We start from the raw sequence: 21,399 nt of genomic DNA, 5'->3' as shown, positions 1-21,399 counted from the left end.
GTTTATGAATAGTTTAGGGAAAACGGAAACTGAGCAGGCTGACAAAAATTCTACTTTTATTGGCAAAATACAGTTTTCACTCATAGCAAATTTGATTACTTTAATCACAATCCTCAATCATATAAGTTTTTTTTCTTGCTTCGCTTGTTCATTTATCACACAGCTGCTAATTGTTTGGAAAAAATAATACTGTTACAAAATAAAATGCAATATCCAATAGAAAATAAACATCCCAGAGCAGAGACAAATGAGCATTTAGGAAGAGCTCTAACAAAATGTATTAACGCATCTAAAATTAAATATGATCAGAGTGAAATTATTCTGATGAAATTGCTGAATAATTATCTAAAGTAACAGCACATATATAGATGAATACTTAGTTTACAAGAGTCTGGGATATAGTTCAAGGTATGTGTAGGATACATTAGAGAGCATGGGTTAAGTGCAAATGATTGATCACATAAATAGAATATAAAATAAAGACATGCAGCACACTATCAATCATGGCTTATCACAGTTGAGAGGGTATTATCAAGGGTATCTAATCATTGGAAGATTTGGTCAGACATTTACCTTACGGCTTGCTGTGCTTTCTGTATACATTAGTCTGTAGTTGCAGATCTGAAAATATTGCTTTGAATTCTGAAAATAGTATACAATGCTGTATGTAAATTCTAATATAATATTTAGTAACCAAGAAAAAGGTTTGAAAATCTTTTTTTTTCAAACTGTGAAACGTTTTATCTAAATTACTAGGAAGGTAATTTGTGTATTATTATTTAAGAAAGTAACATACAATACAGATATGCAATATCTTTCCTTAGTGGTTTAAATAAATTGCTCTTGGTAGCAGTGGTTTTGAGCCAGGGGTGGTGAGGCCACTGGGCCGCCGAACACAAGCAAGTGAAACTGAAACACCTCTACGCTGCCAGCTGGTGACCTGCAGTTCTAATGTTAATTACTACTCAGCCATTATTTTCAATATGCATACTTTACTTTGACCTTATGTTTTAATCGAGAGTCTTTAAAGTGACAATCAATGAAAGGCGGGCTATTAGAAAGAGCAAAACCTCTGGTTTATGCTGACAGAATGACATAATTCATTTTAGTTGCAAACACAGGACTACAAAGAAATTGACTGAACTATTCAAAATCCTCAAAGACATCGACAAGGTCGACCCCAGTAGACTTCCTCAAAATCAAGTGAGGTTACGAGTGGAAACTACAGGGAAGTGCATTTAACACTGAGACCAAGGAGGCACATATTCACACAAAAGGATTGTGGGAGTTTGGAACGAGCTATCCAACCATGTTGACCAGACCCTCAGATTAATTAGCACATATCGAAAAAGCTAGTCAGAACGGCCTCCTGGCTTCTTCTATCTTTATCACTGCAACCGACACCAGCTCAAGCGGGCGGAAATTTCATATTTGGGTGCTTTGCAAAAAGATAACCCCGTTCCAGCCTGCAGCTGCTCTCACTAGACACCAGCATTTGAACTCCGTTTCCTGCGAAATGAATCGGACTCGGACACAGCGAATGAATTTTGGCGCTCTGACGTCACGCACCGTTCCCACAATGCCCAGCAACACGCCTGCGTAGTGACTACACCAAAATTTGGACAGCGATCTGAGATCAAAGATGGCGGGTGCCTCCGACCCTCTGGAAGATATGCTCTTCTCCGAGGTGGATGAAAAAGCCGTTAGCGATCTGGTGGGCTCCCTGGAGTCGCAGCTGGCCGGCCAAAGCAACCCAGCAGCCCCCCACACCGAAACCAGGAGCGCTGGCGTGACGGGGGCCGCTAATCACCACTTAGGAAGAATGCTACCTGCCCAAGTGGACACTATACTAGAGCAGCAGCAACAACAACAAGGGCAACATAAAGCTGGGGTAAACCAGGAGCCCAACTGTAAAGCACTTAGCTCCGGGAAAACTGTGATACCGTCTTCGCTCAGTTCCATTCCGCCCTTCGAAGAAGCTTCCATCACTTCTGGGACCGGGGTAAATGCTAGTAGTAGCGGGTTGCCATCACATGGAGCATCTAATATCACAACAGTGTCTGCACCTGGTCTGGTAACTTTACCACCTCCGCTGGTCAGCATCAGCCCTGGCAGCCGGGGCACCGTCCTGGGCTCGGGAGGGGCAGCGACGACGGCGGACCCCCTGAAGAACCACCTCACCTCGACCATCAGGACTGCTCCCGCAGGGATACAGAGTTTGAACGGGAACGGCGGAGTTGCAGTGAACTCTCCGGTCAACCCCGCCGCTCCTGCCGCCGTCGGCTTCCCCGCCGCTGCCGGCGCGGTGACTCTCGTTAATAACGTGGTGAACAGTGCCGTCCCCAGCCCGACCGGCGCCGCCAACAGCGGCTTGGCCGGGGCGCCCTGTGCGAGCGCGCCCGCCTTCAGCGCTGCCCAGCCCGGCGTGGCCCCGGACGGCTCGGGCACCATCACGATTGCCCTGCAGAGACCCCCGGGTCACCTCGCGGCCAGCGTGGCGCAGAATGGGAACGGGGCGCCGGCGCTGGTGCAGCAGGTCGCACGGACAGGTCCCCCGGCCGCGGCCGTAGCCCAGCTGGCGAACCACCGCAAGGGCGGGGATGGCAGCGACCCGCCGGCGGACTCCCCTGCGCCGTCTAAAATCATCCTGCCGACCCAGCCTTGCGTGGTCAGTTCCCTAGCAAACCCCGTCAGCTCTCCCGCACCGGCTGTCAACCCGCCGGCGAGTCAGCCGCCGAGCTCGGCGGCCAGCTCGGCGCCGGCCGCCAGCAGCCCCGCGGCCAAGCCCGCTGTCAACATCACTACCGTCGGCGTGGTGAGACCTGGGACCCCGTCGCCGTCCGCCGGGATGTCCGCGTCCACGCAGCCCCAGCCCCTCCGCCCGGGGGTGGGCGCGACCCAGAGGATAGTGGCACCGCAGCTGATCGTCAGACCGCCCCAGCAGACCACCATCCAGCTGCCTCCCGGATTCACCATCCCTCCGGGTGAGTCCGAGTGCAGCCGTTTACACTGTCTCCTCTTCTCATTATAGCACTACGTTATCAGCCAGTGTGAAGTGAGGCAGTTTTTAGTAGCGCTGCCATGTGTATGCACAGCCCTCGGATTCTTCTGGTATGTACAACTATTATTTTTAAAAATGCACGATTGCACTTCTAAAGGGCATAGCTATACTTGCCGGTTAAGTAACTTTGGTCCCACAAACGGAGCCTCCTTATTAGTTGCTGCTGCACAGAAAGCACCTAACCTACTCCTGTACTCATCTTTACCTCATATCAAAAACTAATTCTAGGGAATCGAATGTAATGAAAACTTTATTTTTAAAGATGCCAGATCAAGCTTTCACTGTGCAACCAGGAACAGTATATTTTTCCATATTTAGAAATTTCAGTCCTACCTGTATGTCCAGTCATTATGCGTCCAGTGCAGAATGAGGTCATATCAATAGTCTGGCAAGGCTACACAGTTCTGGTATCAGAGGTGCAGCTCCTGAACCTCTGAGCTTCTAGATGACAGCAGTGAAGTTTGGCAAGTGACATTTAAAAAAAAAAACATAAAATGACGAGTTGCTTAAAAATAAAGAGAAAAATAATTCTGATGAGAGTAAGTAGACATTTTTTTGCACATTTTCATCATTGCACAAGAATTCCACATCTATCTCTCCCTTAAAGGAAGAGGAAAAGTATGATAAACTGCTGTAAGTACAGGCAGCACAGTTGCGTGACCACGTGATGCCACCTGGGACTTTGGTTCAGTGTCAGACTGTCGTACCTTCTGTGTGGAGTTTGAATGTTCTCCTCGGGGTTTCTTCCCAACTTCTAAAGCTTGATGAATGGCCGATGCAGAAAGTATCCCTTTTCAGACCAGCTGAAGGAGAACAGTTTTGAAAGTAGGCGCTAACTCCAGCAGCACTATTCATGAAGGAATCTGTGTGATACATACTTGCAACCAATATTGCAAAACAAGTGCTGCGAACCTCAAATTGCAGTTTGTTCTTAAACTGAAAGATTTTTTTTGTAGCAAGTCAAGTTGAGAAAGTCTTTAAGGATGTACAGCATGTTGATAAGATTTCCTTTCTGCCTAAATTAGATAAAGTTACAGTTATACTTCTTAAAATGGCTTATTTGAAAGGAATGGTCAATTTGGCAAATTCAAGGAAAACAGTTGTTTTAAAAAGTCAGAATTTGAGATACTCCTATGAACCATCAAACAATAAAGTGTTAAAAAATCAACTCCGTTATTTTAGAGATGATGTATGTATTATGTTGTTTTTTTCTCTGCTCCTTTTACCCCAATATGAAATTGCTTTTGCTGTTGAGCCCTAAGTTATTGCACCGTAGAAGTGACTTTGCAGACACGCAGCGATGCTTTTGCTGTTAGAGATTCCAAGACAGAACAGTGGAAGCCGGATCTGCCTCTGTCTCAATTTCCAGCAGGCATCAATTTCTGACTTTTTTTACATGACTGAATGTGCGTGGAATAAAACAAGGTTCCCAAAAGGTTTTAGTTGTCTACGTTTTCTAACCTTTTCTGGTCATAAAAAGTCAGCAGGACTAACCTGAAGGGGTGAAAAGGAAAGGAGACCCTTCAGCTACCCAGGATGCCCAGTAGCTGATTGATCCACGGATTTCTTCCAATTCTTGAAGGATCTCGGGGATTCTGCTTCAGCGGCGTGGCTGGGTGGCCTTTTCCAGACTCCTGTACTTCCTTTTTGTTTCTTTTTTCAGTCCTGAACGCACTTCCACATCTCCTTCGACCCCCTTCTCACTCCGGTCCCTGGGTTGATTTTTGTTCATACTTTTTTTAGATTATAAATATTTGGATTTTTTCTTTGCGTTCTCTTCTTTAAAACAAAAATGAGAAATTTTAGGGTGTGACTGCAGAGGCGGTCATGGTAATAAAGACATTTTGAATAATAACTAAGAATACGTACATCAAATAAGTCACGGAGACCTTTTTCATTCGGATTGAAGCTTTGTCCCCTTTCTGGGTTTGGTGAAATAGAGTGTAGACGCAGCTCTCTCTGCCAGACCAGTGAGCGCTCCAGGCAGCAGGCCAGTGACAGGGTTCACCTTTGTACAGCAAATCTCTTGTTCCTTCCCAGCTCAGCTCAGGTGGCATTTGGCGAGTTGTAGTGTGGCACAGGCTCGATTGGAACATGTGATGCCCATGCTGCTGGATGTATCCCCATAATCTCTTGAAGATGAACTGCTGAGCTCAACCACATAGCCCAAGTTTCAGGAAACTCCAAGTTAACTTAAGTTATTGATTTCCTTAAATGACCACGTTAGACATGGAGGAAAAAGGCTCTCCTTCATTTAAAAAAAAAAAACTTTTCTCCTTTAAGTTTTTTTTTAAGAGAAGTACTATAGATAACTAATGTACTGCGGTTTTCAGGTAGGAACAGGTCCAGTTTTAGCCAGAGCTTGACATGTACAGCATTTCAAATTCTCTGGGATTCCTCTGCCAGCTGCGGGATTTGAACCGGCAACCTTCCAGCCACAGGCGCAGATCCCGAGCCCCAGAGCCACCGCTCCGCCCCGGGTGCGCTCGTCGTGGAGTTTGTGTGTTCTGTCTGTGTTCGTGTGGGATTTCTCCGGGTGCTCCTGTTTCTTCCTGTAGTCCAAAACCAAACTGGTAGGGTTATTAGCTTATGGGGAAATTGGCCTTGGTGCGAGTGTGTGCCACATAATGAACTGGGGCCCCATCCAGAACATATCCTGTCTCGTGCCCGTTCCGTGCTGGGATAGGCTTCATCTCCCTCGTGATCCTGAATTGGAAGAAGCGGTTAGGTTAGAATGAATAAACATCATCCATCCAACATTAGTTAGTGTTTGAATAGCACTACATTGAGCTAATAATGTCTTACTTTTCTTGGCTTTAGATAATAAAGACTGCCAACTACTGTTCAAAGTATTTTTCAGGGTTTACCCCAGTGTCACATAAAGATCTTTGAGTTTTGTAGTGAAATTACTTTGAGTTCATAACTTTGATAGCCTGCAAAATCTACTCCTCTAATTTAGATTATCCATTGTTTTTTCCACATTTTACAACGGAGTGCAAATGTGAAAGAATAGATAGAAGTTATGCTCAGAAACAAACAGAGTCCTCAGTACATGCAGCTTGTTAAAATCCTCCAGTCATGTTGATTGGCTGGAGATGTAGATGTGATCCATACCCCTGCACTCCTTCTTCTTCTGGATGTACCATATTGATGAAATGGTAACTGGAATGAGTATTTGTCTTTTGTTATGACTAGGATCCGTTCTGAAAAATTAAAAATGTAAAGACTGCTAGCTCAATTACCATTGTGTTGAAAGAATTAGATACCCTTCTCTGGTTTCTTTATCAAAGCCCTAAATGTTTTCATTGTTCATCCAGTGTTTGTTGGGGTTTCATCTATGTTTATTCAGCATAATACGTAAGAAAATGGATTATTCAAAAGTAAGTGTAATATCTTTCCGACCAACAAAGCGGACATAAACAGTCTCTCACAATCATATGGGGGTGCACGTGCATAGTTGGTGCAGATATGAGTTAATTAAATGCCTGAGATGCCTACGCAATGTTTCCAACAATTTTTTAAAATTGTCATAGCACCTGAAAGTTAATCATCTGTTAATGTCATGTGTCTGTGTGTGGGGTTAGGTAGGGACATGTCATACTAAAAGACGGCAAAGAAGTAATTGAAAGTATTGTGATTGCAATCTGTTTTAGACATGTTAAAAACCACCTGCTACACAAGCTTGAATTTAATTGTTCCCATTTTTGTGAAATCAACATCAGATTGTAGTGCCCTGTTCTTATTCTTGCAAGTTTGTACAGTATTGTATAAAAGAGAGCCTGCCTCTGACTGCCACTATTGTGGTATGATAGATGCTTAGCCACGTATGGGAACAGGTTCCACGGAGTACTTTAAACCTTTACAGCAGTACCTGCAATTATTAGATGTTTTCAGAAACATAAACTAGTGTAAGAACAGAGCTGAGAGACCGGGTCACTTAAGGCCCAGATTCCATAGCATTTTAAACAAACACCGCTATGCGAAGAACAGAGAACATGTTAAATTAAAAACAGGCAGCATTTCATATAGCCACCAGCGGACAGCCCCCTTCTAACAGAGGCAGTCTTCTCTGCTCTCTGTTGCACGCAGGCATTACTCTAGCTTCCTTGAGTGGCCTACATACTGTTTATTGAGCTTGACTTCCACCAATATATGAGAGAAGTTGCATCTCTTCATTTATTTATTTTTTCCGTGCAGGCTGCTTTTCCTACACGAAGATGCTAGGTAGAACACAGGTGCAGTAGCCCTGTGACAGCGTGTGAAGGCCCCTCTTTCTGGATTCCGGAACGATGATCTATTCAAACTAGCGCTCAAAGCATTACATCCGGGGTTAGAGTGGAAAAAGTGAGGAAATAAGCGCAGAACCTAAAATGCGTAAGTAGGCTGAGTGAGTAACCTGGTGTAAGGACTAGGGCTCCCACCTTATCAGCTTGAAACCCAGCTATTCTCTTGAAAGAATAAGGGTATCGGCTTTGACAACACAGCTGGCTAGATTGTATTCCCGTGACCCTCTGTGTAAAGAAATCCCCCTTTTCTTGGTTTTTTAATGCACTTCAGTGTAGTTTTGACCTGTGTCGTCTTCTTATGAAGTGTGAGGCAGTCTTAAGGTACATCCACACTGTACCTGCACTGTACCTAGGGCGTTCCACAAATGTTGCCTCTGAATGTCTGTCCACAGCAGATGCATCTCAGAGACAATCCAGTCCTGTGCTGGTATACTCATAACCCGGCTTCTGCATGCCTGTTCACTATAATCTGCTAGATAGCTTTCACAACAGGCCTGTTACCATTTCAACAGCATTTCGCAATATTGTATATTATCCATATATAATCTTATAAACCTGGGGCAAGCTTGATTTTAACGATACAAAGATATGTTGCTTACTGCTGGTGTAGATTCTCCCATTGTCACTTCTAGCCTGGTCACATCCACCGAGCTACCTTCCTTTCAAATCTCACCAAGAGAACGGAGCACGGTAGATATGATCACTATAAGCACAGAAGTTTGGTGGAAGCTGATGTTTTGCGGAGTATGTCTTTTCCCTGAGCTGCACAGCATCCGTGGTGAAAAAAGTTTTGCTGAAACAAAACAGTGGATACAACAAGAGGCAACTAGCTGTAAAATAGCAGTATATTACTAGACTGTTCCCCCTCTTCATATCATGTGTGGCCTTGGGTGTACCGAATGGAAAAATGACCATGTTCTCATGAGTCTGAGGATCGCTTTCCAGCACTGTATTTTGAGAGTTAGTAAACAGTGCATAGAAACAAGTGTCAGAGATGTGACCTATAAAATATATCACATCTGTTAAAGGTTTCTAAGTGGCACCCTGTTCTAACAGAAAGCAGCTTTACAGCTGGATTCTGTTAAATCTGGTGGTTTGAACAGGAAATGATAAAAAAAATCAATTGTTGCATTTCTAGTGTTTCATAGTTTCATCTATTTATTTCCCTGCCCCTTGTTTTTGTTTCATTTTCACTTTATGAAATAAAACAATAAAATGTTTCATATAGGGGTTGTTGATGAATCATGTTTCCAGTGCACGATTTGTATAGTGTACAACATATTTCCAAAAGATCTATAAAAATATTTATATATATATTTATTTTAAGATAAGGATTTTCTAAATATTTTGCCAATTGGTCACCCGAGAGTCGGGAAATTTAAAAACTTGTGGGATGTCCCCTGTAGCAGCTCTGCCAGTCAAAGACAGATTCTCAAAACTGCTTCCCATGTCGATCTGAACTCCTATAACTTATGATGTAAATTAATTAGTTTTTTTTCCAACAACTTCAATTGAATTGTTTCTCAGAAAATAAGAAAGTTAGTTTCCTGTTTATTAAAACAAGATTGGAAAACCTGCCAAGTTATATTTGCAGTCTGACACCATGAAAATCTTATTTTTGTGCTATTTTTTTCACCCACAGGCAACTTGCAATTCATCCTATCTTTGTAATTTGTTGCACTGAATGTGCTGTTGCACCAGTAGTTAAAGGTGAATAAAAAGTTCTCATCTAACAGATAGTCAAAAAGAGAGACTCTTCTCAAATTTCAGAGGAGTTCTAGATTTAATAGCGATGGATTTAATCAAAATACCTACATTGCTTAGTTTTCACAGGTAAAAAAACTTCAGTAGTTGTACAAAGGCAAGGCAAAGACGGAGAAGTTTGAAACGTCCTTATCACAGTATTATATTGGATTGCTGTGAGGCACATTCATGCAGGTCTGCATAAACAAGAGGGCACACTACCTGAAGCTTCAGCTTCCAGCTGAAGAACGTCTTTTTCCAGAAAGCTCTCAATGATTGATTACGATAATTGATATTACCCTTGTCCAGACTATTTACAGTTTAGCCTTGGTCCTGCCAATATGCAATAAAATCAGTCAGAGCTCAGCTGGAGAATCCAAAGGCACTTCGCTATATGCTAAATTTGCGTTTTTGGGTCCGCTTAACATTTCTCTCCGCATTTATGCTTTTTTCCCATTAAGGCTTTAAGATGGTGGAAAAACTTCCTATGTTGCAGCTCTATAAAGCCTGCTGCCCATCGCCCCCTGACTCGTATATTTTTTTTCAGCTCATGATTTCCAGTTGTGCTGTTTCACTAGGCTCAACCTGATCTTCCAGTTACCTTTACTCCTCGGCTTGCAGCAGCGACCCCTGTACCCACGAGACCAGCGCGGAAGTGCAGACAGGCTGCTCTGACCCGCCCACCCGTTGAGCCAATCACTCTTTAATCAGATACAAGTTCCGCCGTGGCGGACAGGTTCGGTGCTGAATAATACTTCCATGAGCGGGTCTTTTGGCGACTTCGCTGCGGCAGGAGTCATCAGGGTCTGTGGTGGAGGACACGAATGCAGAAGTGAAAATCGAATTTTTTTGTTCGATTGCTGGTAACCAGCGGGGAAATCAAATCTTTGAAAGAAGGCATTTGTTCTTCTTGCCTGGAAGTAAAATGGATGGAGGCGGCAGCCCTTGTTGTTGTTGGTGGTGTTTGTTTGCTTTTTTTAAAAAAAAGTTCAGTAATGCTTGCCAAGCCCTGCACGTGATGAATTTTGATGAAGGTCTTCCTAGTGAACGACGCTGAGCTGCTGTTGCTCTGTTTCAGGAATGGTGCTGGTGCGCACGGAGATGGGACAGTTGGTCATGGTTCCTCAGCAGGCTTTGGCTCAGGCCCAAGCTCAGGCTCAGGCCCAAGCCCAGGCCCAAGCCCAGGCCCAGGCTCAAGCTCAGGCCCAAGCTCAAGCTCAAGCTCAGGCGCAGGCCCAAGGCCAGGCTCACAACAGCATCTCGCCCAGGCCAGCTGCCCCCACCAGCGGGCCCACCTTCAGAGTCACCACCACGCAGGTACGAGGGGAGGGATAACCCGAGGGTGGTTTGGGGGTGTTTACAATGCGGGCTGTTTCACTGCAGAGCCGGGCCGTCGAGCGTCGAAATGACATATGCACACACACACGGGACGGTTTCTGTAGACCGTGACAGACAAAGGGTATTTTCTGCCCCTGTGGCTGTTACGAGGCCCTGCGGTGCATTCCCAGGGCTCGAGTCAGGTGGGCAGGGATAATCATGGAGCCCTGGGGGTGCTCTTGTACATGTCCCACACTGAATCCTAATGTGGACCGAATGTCATTGCTAGCTAGGGCACAGCTTTCACAGTGCAGTTGTTAGAAGAGAACAACTGACTTTATGGACCCCTGTTACTTTAAAGGATTAGTTTCTGCTGAGTTAACTGAACGTATGAACTGATACGTAGAAAAACGTCACAAAATTGTAGGCCATAAGGGTTTGCTTGCTCTTATGATGCTCAAGTTTTTTTTATCTGCTAGTTCCCGTCTCTCCCTCACACCTGAAGAAGCCTCTTAAGCCAAAATGTTGTCTCTTTTCTTTTCCTTTCAGCATGGAATAAACCTTTACCTGTTCCTTTATATTTTTAAAGACCTGCTTATGTACAGAATTATGACCAGAGATAAAGAAATACATGCATATTTCTGCGATTATATTTTTACCAAAAATGTAATGGTTTATTTACAAATTCTCATATTTCTCGTATTTTTTGTGCAACTATTCGCTAGAGTTGTTTTCCTGATTTCACATTTTGTATGTTTTGTCTTAGGGATATCTTAAACATGCAAACCTCTACTGGATATGTTTTGCGATTATATGACAGTCATAATTCACAAATCACGTTAAGGTTGTGAATGAAGTAGTTACCTGCTAATGTAGCACAGAACTGGAAATATGTTGCCAAATTAATTCACAAGCACAGGCAGAAGAAGCTGTACAAACAGTGTGTCAAGGAAGCAGAACGACTTGCCACGGTGTCTTTAATTTAAGTGGTTACCATTCATTTAACATTTAACAAAATAACATTTCTTTTCTGCTTCATCCGGTATGATCTTACGCAAACAATAACTCAATCAACTGACTGTTCAAATAAATTTAAAAACAATAGATTCCCCCTTATGGTGGTCATCCTTAATTTTGTTAATCTTTAGGTACTTTGAAAGGATAGATGTGTAAGAACCAGTTCTTGACAGAGTGGCCAGGTCTTGTATCATTTTATCACCACTGTGAGCTGTGCTTCAGAAGTCTGGAGACTACTAGTACACAATAATTGCTTGACATCTATCAATGCACAAAAGATTGGAGTTCAGGGAAGAAAGTATTTCTCATTTATCTTCTCTCTAATCTCTGGTATGCTTATGCACTGGCATCCCTAGCCATGAAACAAGACAACACTTTCAAAAATACCACAAATGTGATTGTTCATAAAAAAAGATGTGAACCCCTTCCTACTGTATGTGCTAGCTGTTGTCCCCCGGTCCTAATAAATTTAGACCCTAAGCTATATGCCAAAGTGCTTTGACGTAGATTTGAGACTTACTTGACTACACTGACTCACCACTTCAGATAGGATTTATTAGAACGTGGCTGGTGACATATTTTATATCTCCTAGATGTCATTCATGCTGCTGTTGACACCAAAGCTTAATTTGCAGTCATTTTATATGATGGTTAAATACTCAGTATTGCATTTTTTTAACAATTAATTTACTCCCCTTCTTACTCTTGCTTTTTAACCATTCTTAGTATGTTTTCAGGAGATAAAATTAACTTGTCTAAGTTTATTTGACTGCCTTAAATGCCTCCCAAGCAAATATAATTCTACTTGTAATCATACTTTTTCTGTTGGAATCTGTTGTTCCTTACATGCTATATATAGTATAGTACCATGCTTAGAACAGGTTGGACTTAAATAGGTGGATACAATGCCCAATGCTCAGGTGTGTATTTTTATAATAAATTTGCTTAAATTTATAAATCAAAATGAATGCCCACAGCAGACCACACATCTGCTTTTTTCATTCTGGTGCTTCTTCTCCTGTTTTATCTGCGTTGGACTAAATTGCGCTCGGTAATCTAAATTTGATTGGAAGAAGTGACTGCATGTCAAATCCCAGATTCATTTCTTTTTTTTCTGAGTCTAAACTCTTTTAGGCCATTTGGATTGCTCTTGTTAATGGTTTGGTTAGATGCTAATATTCCTATTTCAAAAGGACAGCTAGGAGTTTTCCAACAGGTAACAAGACTTATCCTGGTATCCTCTCTTGCCTGTTCCTCATTATAGTTCTTCTGCTTCGTGGCAGTCCCTTCTCTCCTTCCATAGTGCTCAGAGTGGGGAGTTCATGGTTTGGTAAATGTCCCATAACTCGTTTTGTTCATTCCAGGACCCCCAATCACACTATTCTGTAATTACCCAGGTGCATCTTTCTTTTTTTATCTTTGTCTTCAATCTGCATTGTGTGCTTATGTTGTTCCGTTGGATATACGGCCTTCATTTTGCTCCTTGTATAAATACTGAATGCAAAAGGCAGAACAACGGGATTGGTCTCTTGGGTCTGTACCCACCTGTTGAGATTGTAATACAACCCACTGGTTATCAGTCCTATCTGGAATAGAGTCGTACCTCTGGTAGATGCAGAGATATGTTGAGGTACTCCTAGAATAATTTACCTCTCAAAAATTGAGATCAACAGGTGATTCGCTTTAACTTTAACTATATAAGAGGTGATTCGCTTTGTCTTTAACTATTCAGAGAACCTGTCTGACTTTGAAATACTCCTGGGTCTTGCTGATGCCCAGTTGTGCTCTGTGCCCTCCGGGAGCGATGGGATCCTTTTCTCCACGTGATGTAGCTGTGGTTTGATCTCTTGAACCTTTTCTTCCAAACCTCCCTTTTTGTGTCGGATGGCGACTCAGCACCTCATGTATCTGTGCAGTGGTGGTGAATGTGGCCGGCTGTGATTCTTGCTGCCAACAAGACGGTCAGTCAACACTAGTGGGCTGTCAGTGGCTCTTTCCTTTCTTTCGGGGTCACAGATGGGGTGCTCCCATGTACAGGTGCGCGGGGCTTGGGGGGGCTCTGTTGGTGGGGAGCGAAGGGGTATTGTAAGCCTAGTGAAAATATTTTTTTCATTAAAATCATTCTGGGGTACAGTGTGGAGAAATGGTCACCTTGGAGGTTCTACAGTTATTTAAAGGATAGCAGGATAGGGTGATTAACAGCTGGTGTCCGATATTTGAGGAGGGTTGCTTCAGTTTTGTGAAACACTGCTCATTATCATCCTGAACCATATACCCTTTCACAGAATCTAACACATTTTATTTCAGGACAGCTGCATCGTCAATGTGGGTATATTTTGTCCGTCTCATCTGATGAATTAGCTGTGGATACATTCCTGAATAACATGTTTATTTTTGTGAACATGCTCTTCAGATAGTGTTCTGGTAATCGATTGAATTGCGAAAGCAAATGCGGGCACATCTGAGAACGCATTTGCTAAACGTACAATTTGTTCTGTGACCAAATGTGCATTCTGTAGCATTAAATTATAAATTGCCTGCTCTCTAATTTGTTCAGGCACATCCCCTAATAAACCAGTAATTGCCTCTCTCATTACCTGCTAATGCTACAACCAGGTCACCAGTTCGCTAAACAGTGTAAATCTTTATAAACCCAGAATCAGTGACCATTAATGCACGCAGTACATGGGTAGTGTTAAATTGCGAGCGTGTTAAAATGGGGGTAATATTGTGGACTGTAAAAGCTGCATTGAGATGCAAGAGTTGGTTACAGTTAATTAAATACAAATAATTTACATGGAACTTTAAATGTATGGTGATGAGGTGAAGGAGTAGGGAGGCAAGAAAAATGATGGTTGTATTGAATGTTTAAAGTTTCAGATCCTGGGTTTGTAGTGCCATCTAGCTGTCTTGTAAGACAGTCTCATTTCTGAAGTAACAGTACACCAGAGTGGCACTTTCAGCTGTAGTTTATGGCTCTGATTCAGACAGTGTTAAGTTTCATAAACGCAATGCATTCGTTATGATATCGTGTGATGGATTTCATTTTAAACACCATTGATAAATATTCGTTTACCCCTTGTTAGATGAGCAGAACTTCAGGGAGATGATCCTCCAAAAATGTATTCGGTAATCTCTCTGGTGTGCTCTGTGGTTAGCAATCAATATTTCTTTAGTGTTCAGGGCTATTCTAGGGTCATGTCTTTAAATGCAATTAATCAGCGAAACAGTTTGAACGCAATACATGGGATGGGTAAAAGCTTGCCGATAGTTGCCTGTGTTTATTTGACACAATAGTTTTAGAGCTGCTTTGTCATTTAGATCTGAGCAACCTTTCCTGGCTGAGAAAACCCCCTGTGTAGAAATCACTCTTGAAAAGCACATGGAAATTCAACCAAAATGTAAGGTGAAATACACAGTTGTTACAAGCGATGTGATTAATGTTTGAGTATGATCAACAAAACTGCAGCGTCTAACATATTGACTGCATTATTTGTCAGTAATAAACCACTGTTTCAGCATGTTGATGTTGCATACAACTAAAAAGAAAACACTTCTATAACTTTTTGTGCTGAAATAGTATCTAGTAGTAGTAATAATTTCTTGACTTTATATAGCACATCAACCTAAAGGATTGCAAAAGGAAGGAGACCTTCCTGTCATTCACTGTCCGATGCGTGGAAGTAAGCAGTACTCAGTTCCAGAAGCCGATTTGAGTTTTGTGTCTTCTCATCCTTTCTGGAAATAACAAGTGGAATATTGAAATTGATCAGTGATCTTTGTGGCTCTGCCACTTTAGTTTTCTGTTTAGTTTTTTTATTTTCTGAAATCAGTGGGATGACACATTGTGCATTGTGATGACGGTTTTGAGCCTTGATTAGAAGACCAAAAACAAAGCATTAAACTGGAACAGTAAATGTAAAGCAATCATATATGAGCACTGAGCGGGCATGTTTCTCACATGTTGGCATTATAGGCGAGTTCTGGGTGAGTTGTCCGCCTTCTTTGCCATTGACAGTTTTGACTGGTGCATTTGATTGAATACCCAGTGCTTTAGGAGTCATTATGAGGTTGTAGTTGATTAATTTATTAATACTACTCTACAAATACATATGAACAAGTAATAGGTTTATACCATGATGAAAAAAAGAAGTATGGTATAAACCTATTACTTGTTCCTTGGCAGCTTACGCATGCTGACGTAGCTACCCACCTGAACTACAAATACGTATGTCAAGGAGAATTAAATAAACAGTGAAAAATGGTTTGGCAGGGCAGGAGTGTGATACAATGATATATTGGCCTTCTTCAACCTTTAACCTCCAGAACATGACCTCTTCTTCCGATACTACTGCTAGGGCAGAGATGCAGAGATATAAAAAAGGAGCCTTTTAGTTTGAAAGAGGTGATTCAGAACATGTCAGGAATCCCGTATGTCTGGGAAGACCTGGAATACTCCAGAAGCTGCAAACATTGAATTTACAGACCTGTAAAAATAACAGAAAGCACAGGGATAATGTGTTTATTTGTAATATGTTGTTTGAAAAAAAGATCTTGCAGGAGTTTGTTTATATTGCCTGATCATTTTCAGGCACTTTGATCCTATTCAAGGATGAAAGGGAGAGGTTGTGTACTGTATGTCTCAGTAAGTTAAACCTGGGATCATCTCTAATAAGATCATTAAGAATCGTGAGTGTTTAAAATTACTGTATGTATACCATAGTCCATGACCAGATTTTGTGTTTATATGTAGCAGTAGAAAAAGATTGTGAACCCCAGCTGTAGAGGAGACCTTAAGATCTCAGAAATATTAGACTCTTTCATTACTATTTTCATTACCAATCCTTTCATTACACACACAATTTGTGTTTTGTGCTAGATTGATTTAGAGGGTTGTGCACAGGTTTGAAATTGGAATTTAATTTTTGGCAGAAAAGCTGAGTTTCAGTTGGGTTCTCAAAATGAAATAGTGTGAGGAACATCTGGACAGGTATTAAATGTATTTGGCATTCCCAAGCTTGTGTCTCCTCTCTACTGCATTTCTTTTTGATGATAATACGATTTCCAAATGCTTGTGTAAAAAAGCTTTTATCTACCCATATTTTTAAAATATCATTTTCATCCTTTTTAGAAAACAAAATGCATTTATCTCAGCCTTTATACAAGTGGAGGAAGCTACAAAAGGAGGCTGTAATAGTTCACTCTGACTTGTGTTATCAGTTGGCATTGCTGGTATTTACCACATTGAGTTTTTAACAAAGACTGCGACGCCTAGTTCATGCCTGTGGTACTGTACATTATCAACACAACTTTTCTTAACCGTCCTGTGCTGCTGCTCTAGGCGATGAGCTTTGAACTTCTGTTATGAAAAGACAGGCCTGTACGTATGGAGAGCGCACTCTGAAAGCTTGGCGGAGTAGGTCATCTCTTTTAAGATGTCAAAAAGAGTGTTTTTCTCTTGTGATTGACAAATGGTAGTTGAAGGTGCTCCAGGATGCTGGGAAAAGAATTGCCCCCCCAGCCCAGAGAGCCCAAAAAGGACCTTGGGGTTACTCTCGCTTGCATCCCTCTGCAGTAAACGGAGCTAGAATCCTCACAGGAGCAGGAGGAAGTCAAGGAGGAACCAGAGCACAAGAATGGGAACCTTAATAGCCAGTTATCCTTGCTTGTTTCTCTAGATTATTTTCCGCTGTGTCCACTGCTTTTCTAGGTTTGTGCATTAACTCTTACTGTTGTCATCCCACCTACTTCCGATGGTGATTTTTGTCATCAAGACTGATCATTTGAGAACGAGATGGCAAGGTCAGTCAATGTAGGTTAAGCTCCTGTCTTCAGTGCCTTCGTTGTTCGGGGCACTCTCATATGAATTTGTCTTACCCACCACATGTTTGTGGTCATCTTCAAGAAATCTTTCAAAATGTTTTTCTGAGACTGTTCGCATGGGGAAATAGTCTAGGCTAGTACCCAGCCAAATTTCTAAGGCTGGTTGAAAACATAACCAGCTTAACTCCTCAAGAAAAGCCAGGCCAAGCAAGGCTGAATTAGCCCAGCTTAACTGTTGGACCCTGGTTATGAGATTTAAAAATAAACCTAGAAAATCACCTGAGAGCAGAACTGAGGCCCCTGGTCCACAGGTGAAGAGCACATGCTGTGGCATGTAACAAAGACGCCAAATAACAGGAAAACGCACGAGCTGCTCTCCCTTCACCTTGCTAGCCGATACTGCTGTCCATTCCTCCTCTGGCTGCCAGAGCTGCCGAAGATTTCTCAAAGCTTCTTTCCACATTTGTTAAATCATTCATCACCCCACTGTCTGGTTGTTTTGAAAAAACTAACAACGCTTTAACTCATAAATGAGTCATCCGCTTTGATGGCGTCCCTACCAGCCAGACACCCCCCACGGGCCCCCCCCCGTCTGCCCGCCTCATCCCGCGCCCCTCGGCGCCTGCTTGCTGTTGGTGCCCAAGGAAGTGCAGCTGGTGAGCGCTGCTGCCGGCGCTTCCTCTCCCCTGCCTTTGCCTCCTCGGAAGAGCAGCTCCAGGTGCTGCGGTGCGTGGAGGCAGCCATCAATAAGGAGCTGCGGGCAAGGCCTGGGAGTGGGCGCCGGGGCATGTCCATGTCAAGCAGCCCAGTCGACTGTGTGGGCAGTGTGCCTGCTGCACTGCAGGGCGTCGCTGCTGCCTTGAGAGAGCTCTGCCGTCGGTGACGACGGCTTCTCGTTGCACTGCTCTTGCTGCTTTGCTACACAAGGATAAGGCTCGTCACCACGATACGGGACCAACAAATCCTTCTTTAATGCCCCCCGCAACGTGGAATTGTTATTATTTTTGTAGGTGTGACACCGGTAAAGGGGAGCAGAGGTTTTCACACTGAAATGTTATGTTCACCTGGGAAGTCGCAGGGAGTTGTGTTAACGTGTCGGCTTGAGGATAGCATACCCAAGCTCTGATCTTTCAGCTTGGTGATCGTGGTTTTAGCACAGATTGAAAAGAGTGGATTCTGGTGTATAGGATCCAGCTTTTGCACTGAATGGGTACCTTTATCATCCAGTCTTCACCAGGCAATGTATGACCCCTAGATCCCCTTTCTTGCACTGGCATTTCTGATCAATTATGTTGGAGATTATCACACTACCCGGAGGTATAGCAGTAATTGTTCTGTTTGTGAGGTACATTTCAGATGAGCATACTGTGATCTGTAGTGCGTGGTTTAAAGGAATTGCTGCCCCTGTTTAAATGGCACACCGGTTTTGAACAATAAGCATTTTATAAGGGCTTTCTTGCAGTGCTGGAGTTATGGGTTCTGCGGCATATTGCTGTGCACATTATGATGGCTTCAACAGTCGAGCACTCCTCCGCAAATTGCCACCTGGAGAATAATTGGCAGAAGTCAACTTGAGAATTTCTTCTCAGGTCTGGGTTTGAGCTGCTTATCCCAGGCAGAGCGAAGCCAAGCCAAGTCAAGCAAAGCATTTGTAAGAGATGCATAGTGGGGAGGTTTTATGCGCAGCAGCAGAATTGTAGCTTGTAGACGTCCGTGACAGGGTAGTGTTGAAGGGTACAAACAATACATTCAAAAGGTAACTAAAACTGAAAAGGGTGAGTGTTAATCCAGGGAGTTAAGTATTAACTGATCGGTGAATCAGATCTTAGCAAAGTATTGTGTGTATTAAAGGGGTGTGAATTTGTTAGTTTAGGTGAGGTATGTAACAATCTGGCTGTTTAAACTGAAATCATTTGAGGAGAATAATTAAGGAATGTTAATTGAAATTGACTTCTGACAGTTTTTAATTAAATAGCTATGCTATGAATGTAGTTATGGGTCTGTCCTTTTTGCATGTTAAGTTTCAGTTGGCATTTTTTTCTGCCATAGTTTTGCCCAAAACACCGTTTTTAGCTATAGTGCTTTTAAAATATCAATATAACCGCTGACTCTACTATAGTACTTGCAGTAAGGTCTTCTATGTTATTCATTTTCACTAAAATTGTGAGTCCTGCTGCATTATCTTACTCTGAGGTTAAACACTTCTCCGCTATGTCTCATCATAAGGATGGGATCCATATTTGGAGTGCCCTTTGGGAGTCGTAAAACACATCAGAAATTGCATGAGGATTTTGAGGATACTGTTCACAAACTGTAAATGGAATGTAATTAACAAGATATTTTCCCAAATTGCATTTGATTTTATTTTCAGAAACCTGTTGCGAATCAATTTTGTTACCGGGTTAATAACGAGCATTTCTAACAAGCTTAAAATATATATTAAATCTGCGCAATATACCTGTTACACCTGAAATGTCTCTATTCATTTGATAGAAATAAAATAAGACAAACTTAAACTGAAAGTTTATTTTATGAGCTGTAATTGAAACACTATTGTTATCTAACACTGTTAAAACAGTATCTTGTGATAAAAAGTGCAGTAAGGCAAGAATTCAGTGCAGGATGCCCATGTTATGCTGCGAATTCTGGCACCCGAATTGGAAGGGGTAACAAGCACATACAGTATCAGAGAGTGTTGGGGTGACAGATGCAATGACAACTTCGGTGTCTGTCTGAAAGCCATCTCGTGTGGGCTGGAACAGCATCCTACCCATGACATACTGTATCTGACACACAGACAGGACTGCACTGCTCTGCCAGGCTCTGTTAACAGATGACTGCGTCACGTGCCATGGATATGTTATTGCAGCTTTGTTGCTGCACCATAAAATTCTTGCTTATGTGGATCTACTGGAACCTTGTTGTCCTTTTTATTTTTGCAGTCTCCTGTTTCTTCGCCAGCAATCCGACCATGTCCTCCAGTCCAGGCCAAGATTGTGCAGCCCCCCACACCGTCTGCCAGCCCTGCTCTGCAGGTTTCTTCTTCTGTAGCCCCAACTGTAAGCACAGGGCACATAATCTGTCCTATATCGGGGGGCCTCGTACCTTTCATGATTAATTGACTTGGTCCTAGAAAGACTAGTAGACGGGCGTTACAATACTTTTGTAATTACAAGATATTTCATTTCTTTTGGAAGTGGTTAGCAAAAGCACCCTGTTTCTTAGTGCATGTGCACTTAAAATATCTTCTTTTTCTGTGGTTTGGCATCTTCAAAGGTGTGCTTCTCGGTTGTGTTAGTACTGTGAAGAAGGTTCTGTCGCTAATTTGATTGAATTTTGTCGCACATTGAGTTAAAATAATTTGCCTCAAAGACATGCTATCTTATTTGAAGCTATACTGAGCATCAAAAGAAACTGCAACACATTCTGAGTTGTTATTTTATTTTTTGCAGCAGGTTTGCTGACATTATAATGAACAGACACAACGTAGGTAAATGCATTATGCTGATTAACATATGTCACCTGCAGGAGTGGTCAACAAGGGGTGTACTGTGAAAGTCACAGGCGAGTAATGCTGGAAACAATACAAGCTCCATGTCTGCTACACAGGTAGAAAATGCTGTCTTGTGAGCGTCTGTCCCGTTACTCTCATGGAACGTGGACAGGCATGTGACTGTTGACCGGTCACTGGGCCCTGGTGCCACACATCATCACAGGTCATTCCACAGAGGTGGACCAGTGGCGAGTGGGGCTTCCACAGAGTACCGGTCAGATTCTCCTCTTCCAGGAAGGCCGTTGTTGAGTGTGCAGCGTAGTGATGTGTGTAGTCCTGCTGACATGTTGTCTGGATGGGCTCACAAGGAGGGCAGGACAGCTAGTGAGGTCCCTGGCTTGATCATTGTAGTGCTGTGCAGTCTACTGTTAATTACTGTAAGTTTGGGTCTGTAGTAAGCGCCCCAGCCCAGACCATCACGTATGGGCCTCCTGAGCGATCTCATCAAGGTGACTCTTGATCTCCCTGGTGGCCTGGTGTTGACAGGCAATGTTTGGCTATAAATGCCCCAGACGGCGTTCACCGTCGGGGTGACTAAGTCTAGCCTGCAGTGTATGAATAGCATGGAGGCATTGTTCTCTCGATAAGCAGGGCAAACC

General features: G+C 42.8%; 1 protein-coding gene across 2 annotated transcripts in view; it reads left to right on the top strand.

The window, feature by feature from the left end:
* The first annotated feature begins 1,387 nt into the window (after nucleotides 1–1,387).
* Nucleotides 1,388–21,399, top strand: part of LOC148644264 (transcription initiation factor TFIID subunit 4) — a 90,334-nt gene continuing 70,322 nt past the window's right edge. For both annotated transcript variants that reach the window (XM_088613858.1, XM_088613857.1), the window contains exons 1-3: nucleotides 1,388–2,984; nucleotides 10,169–10,407; nucleotides 20,190–20,306. In XM_088613858.1, the coding sequence (XP_088469984.1) occupies nucleotides 1,643–2,984; nucleotides 10,169–10,407; nucleotides 20,190–20,306 (1,698 nt within the window). In that variant the 5' untranslated portion in view covers nucleotides 1,388–1,642. The remainder of the gene's footprint in view (nucleotides 2,985–10,168; nucleotides 10,408–20,189; nucleotides 20,307–21,399) is intronic.

This window comes from Lepisosteus platostomus, chromosome 20 (genome assembly GCF_059453375.1).
Source record: "Lepisosteus platostomus isolate fLepPlt1 chromosome 20, fLepPlt1.hap1, whole genome shotgun sequence".
Taxonomy (NCBI): domain Eukaryota; kingdom Metazoa; phylum Chordata; class Actinopteri; order Semionotiformes; family Lepisosteidae; genus Lepisosteus; species Lepisosteus platostomus.
This window is presented reverse-complemented; position numbering and strand designations above follow the sequence as displayed.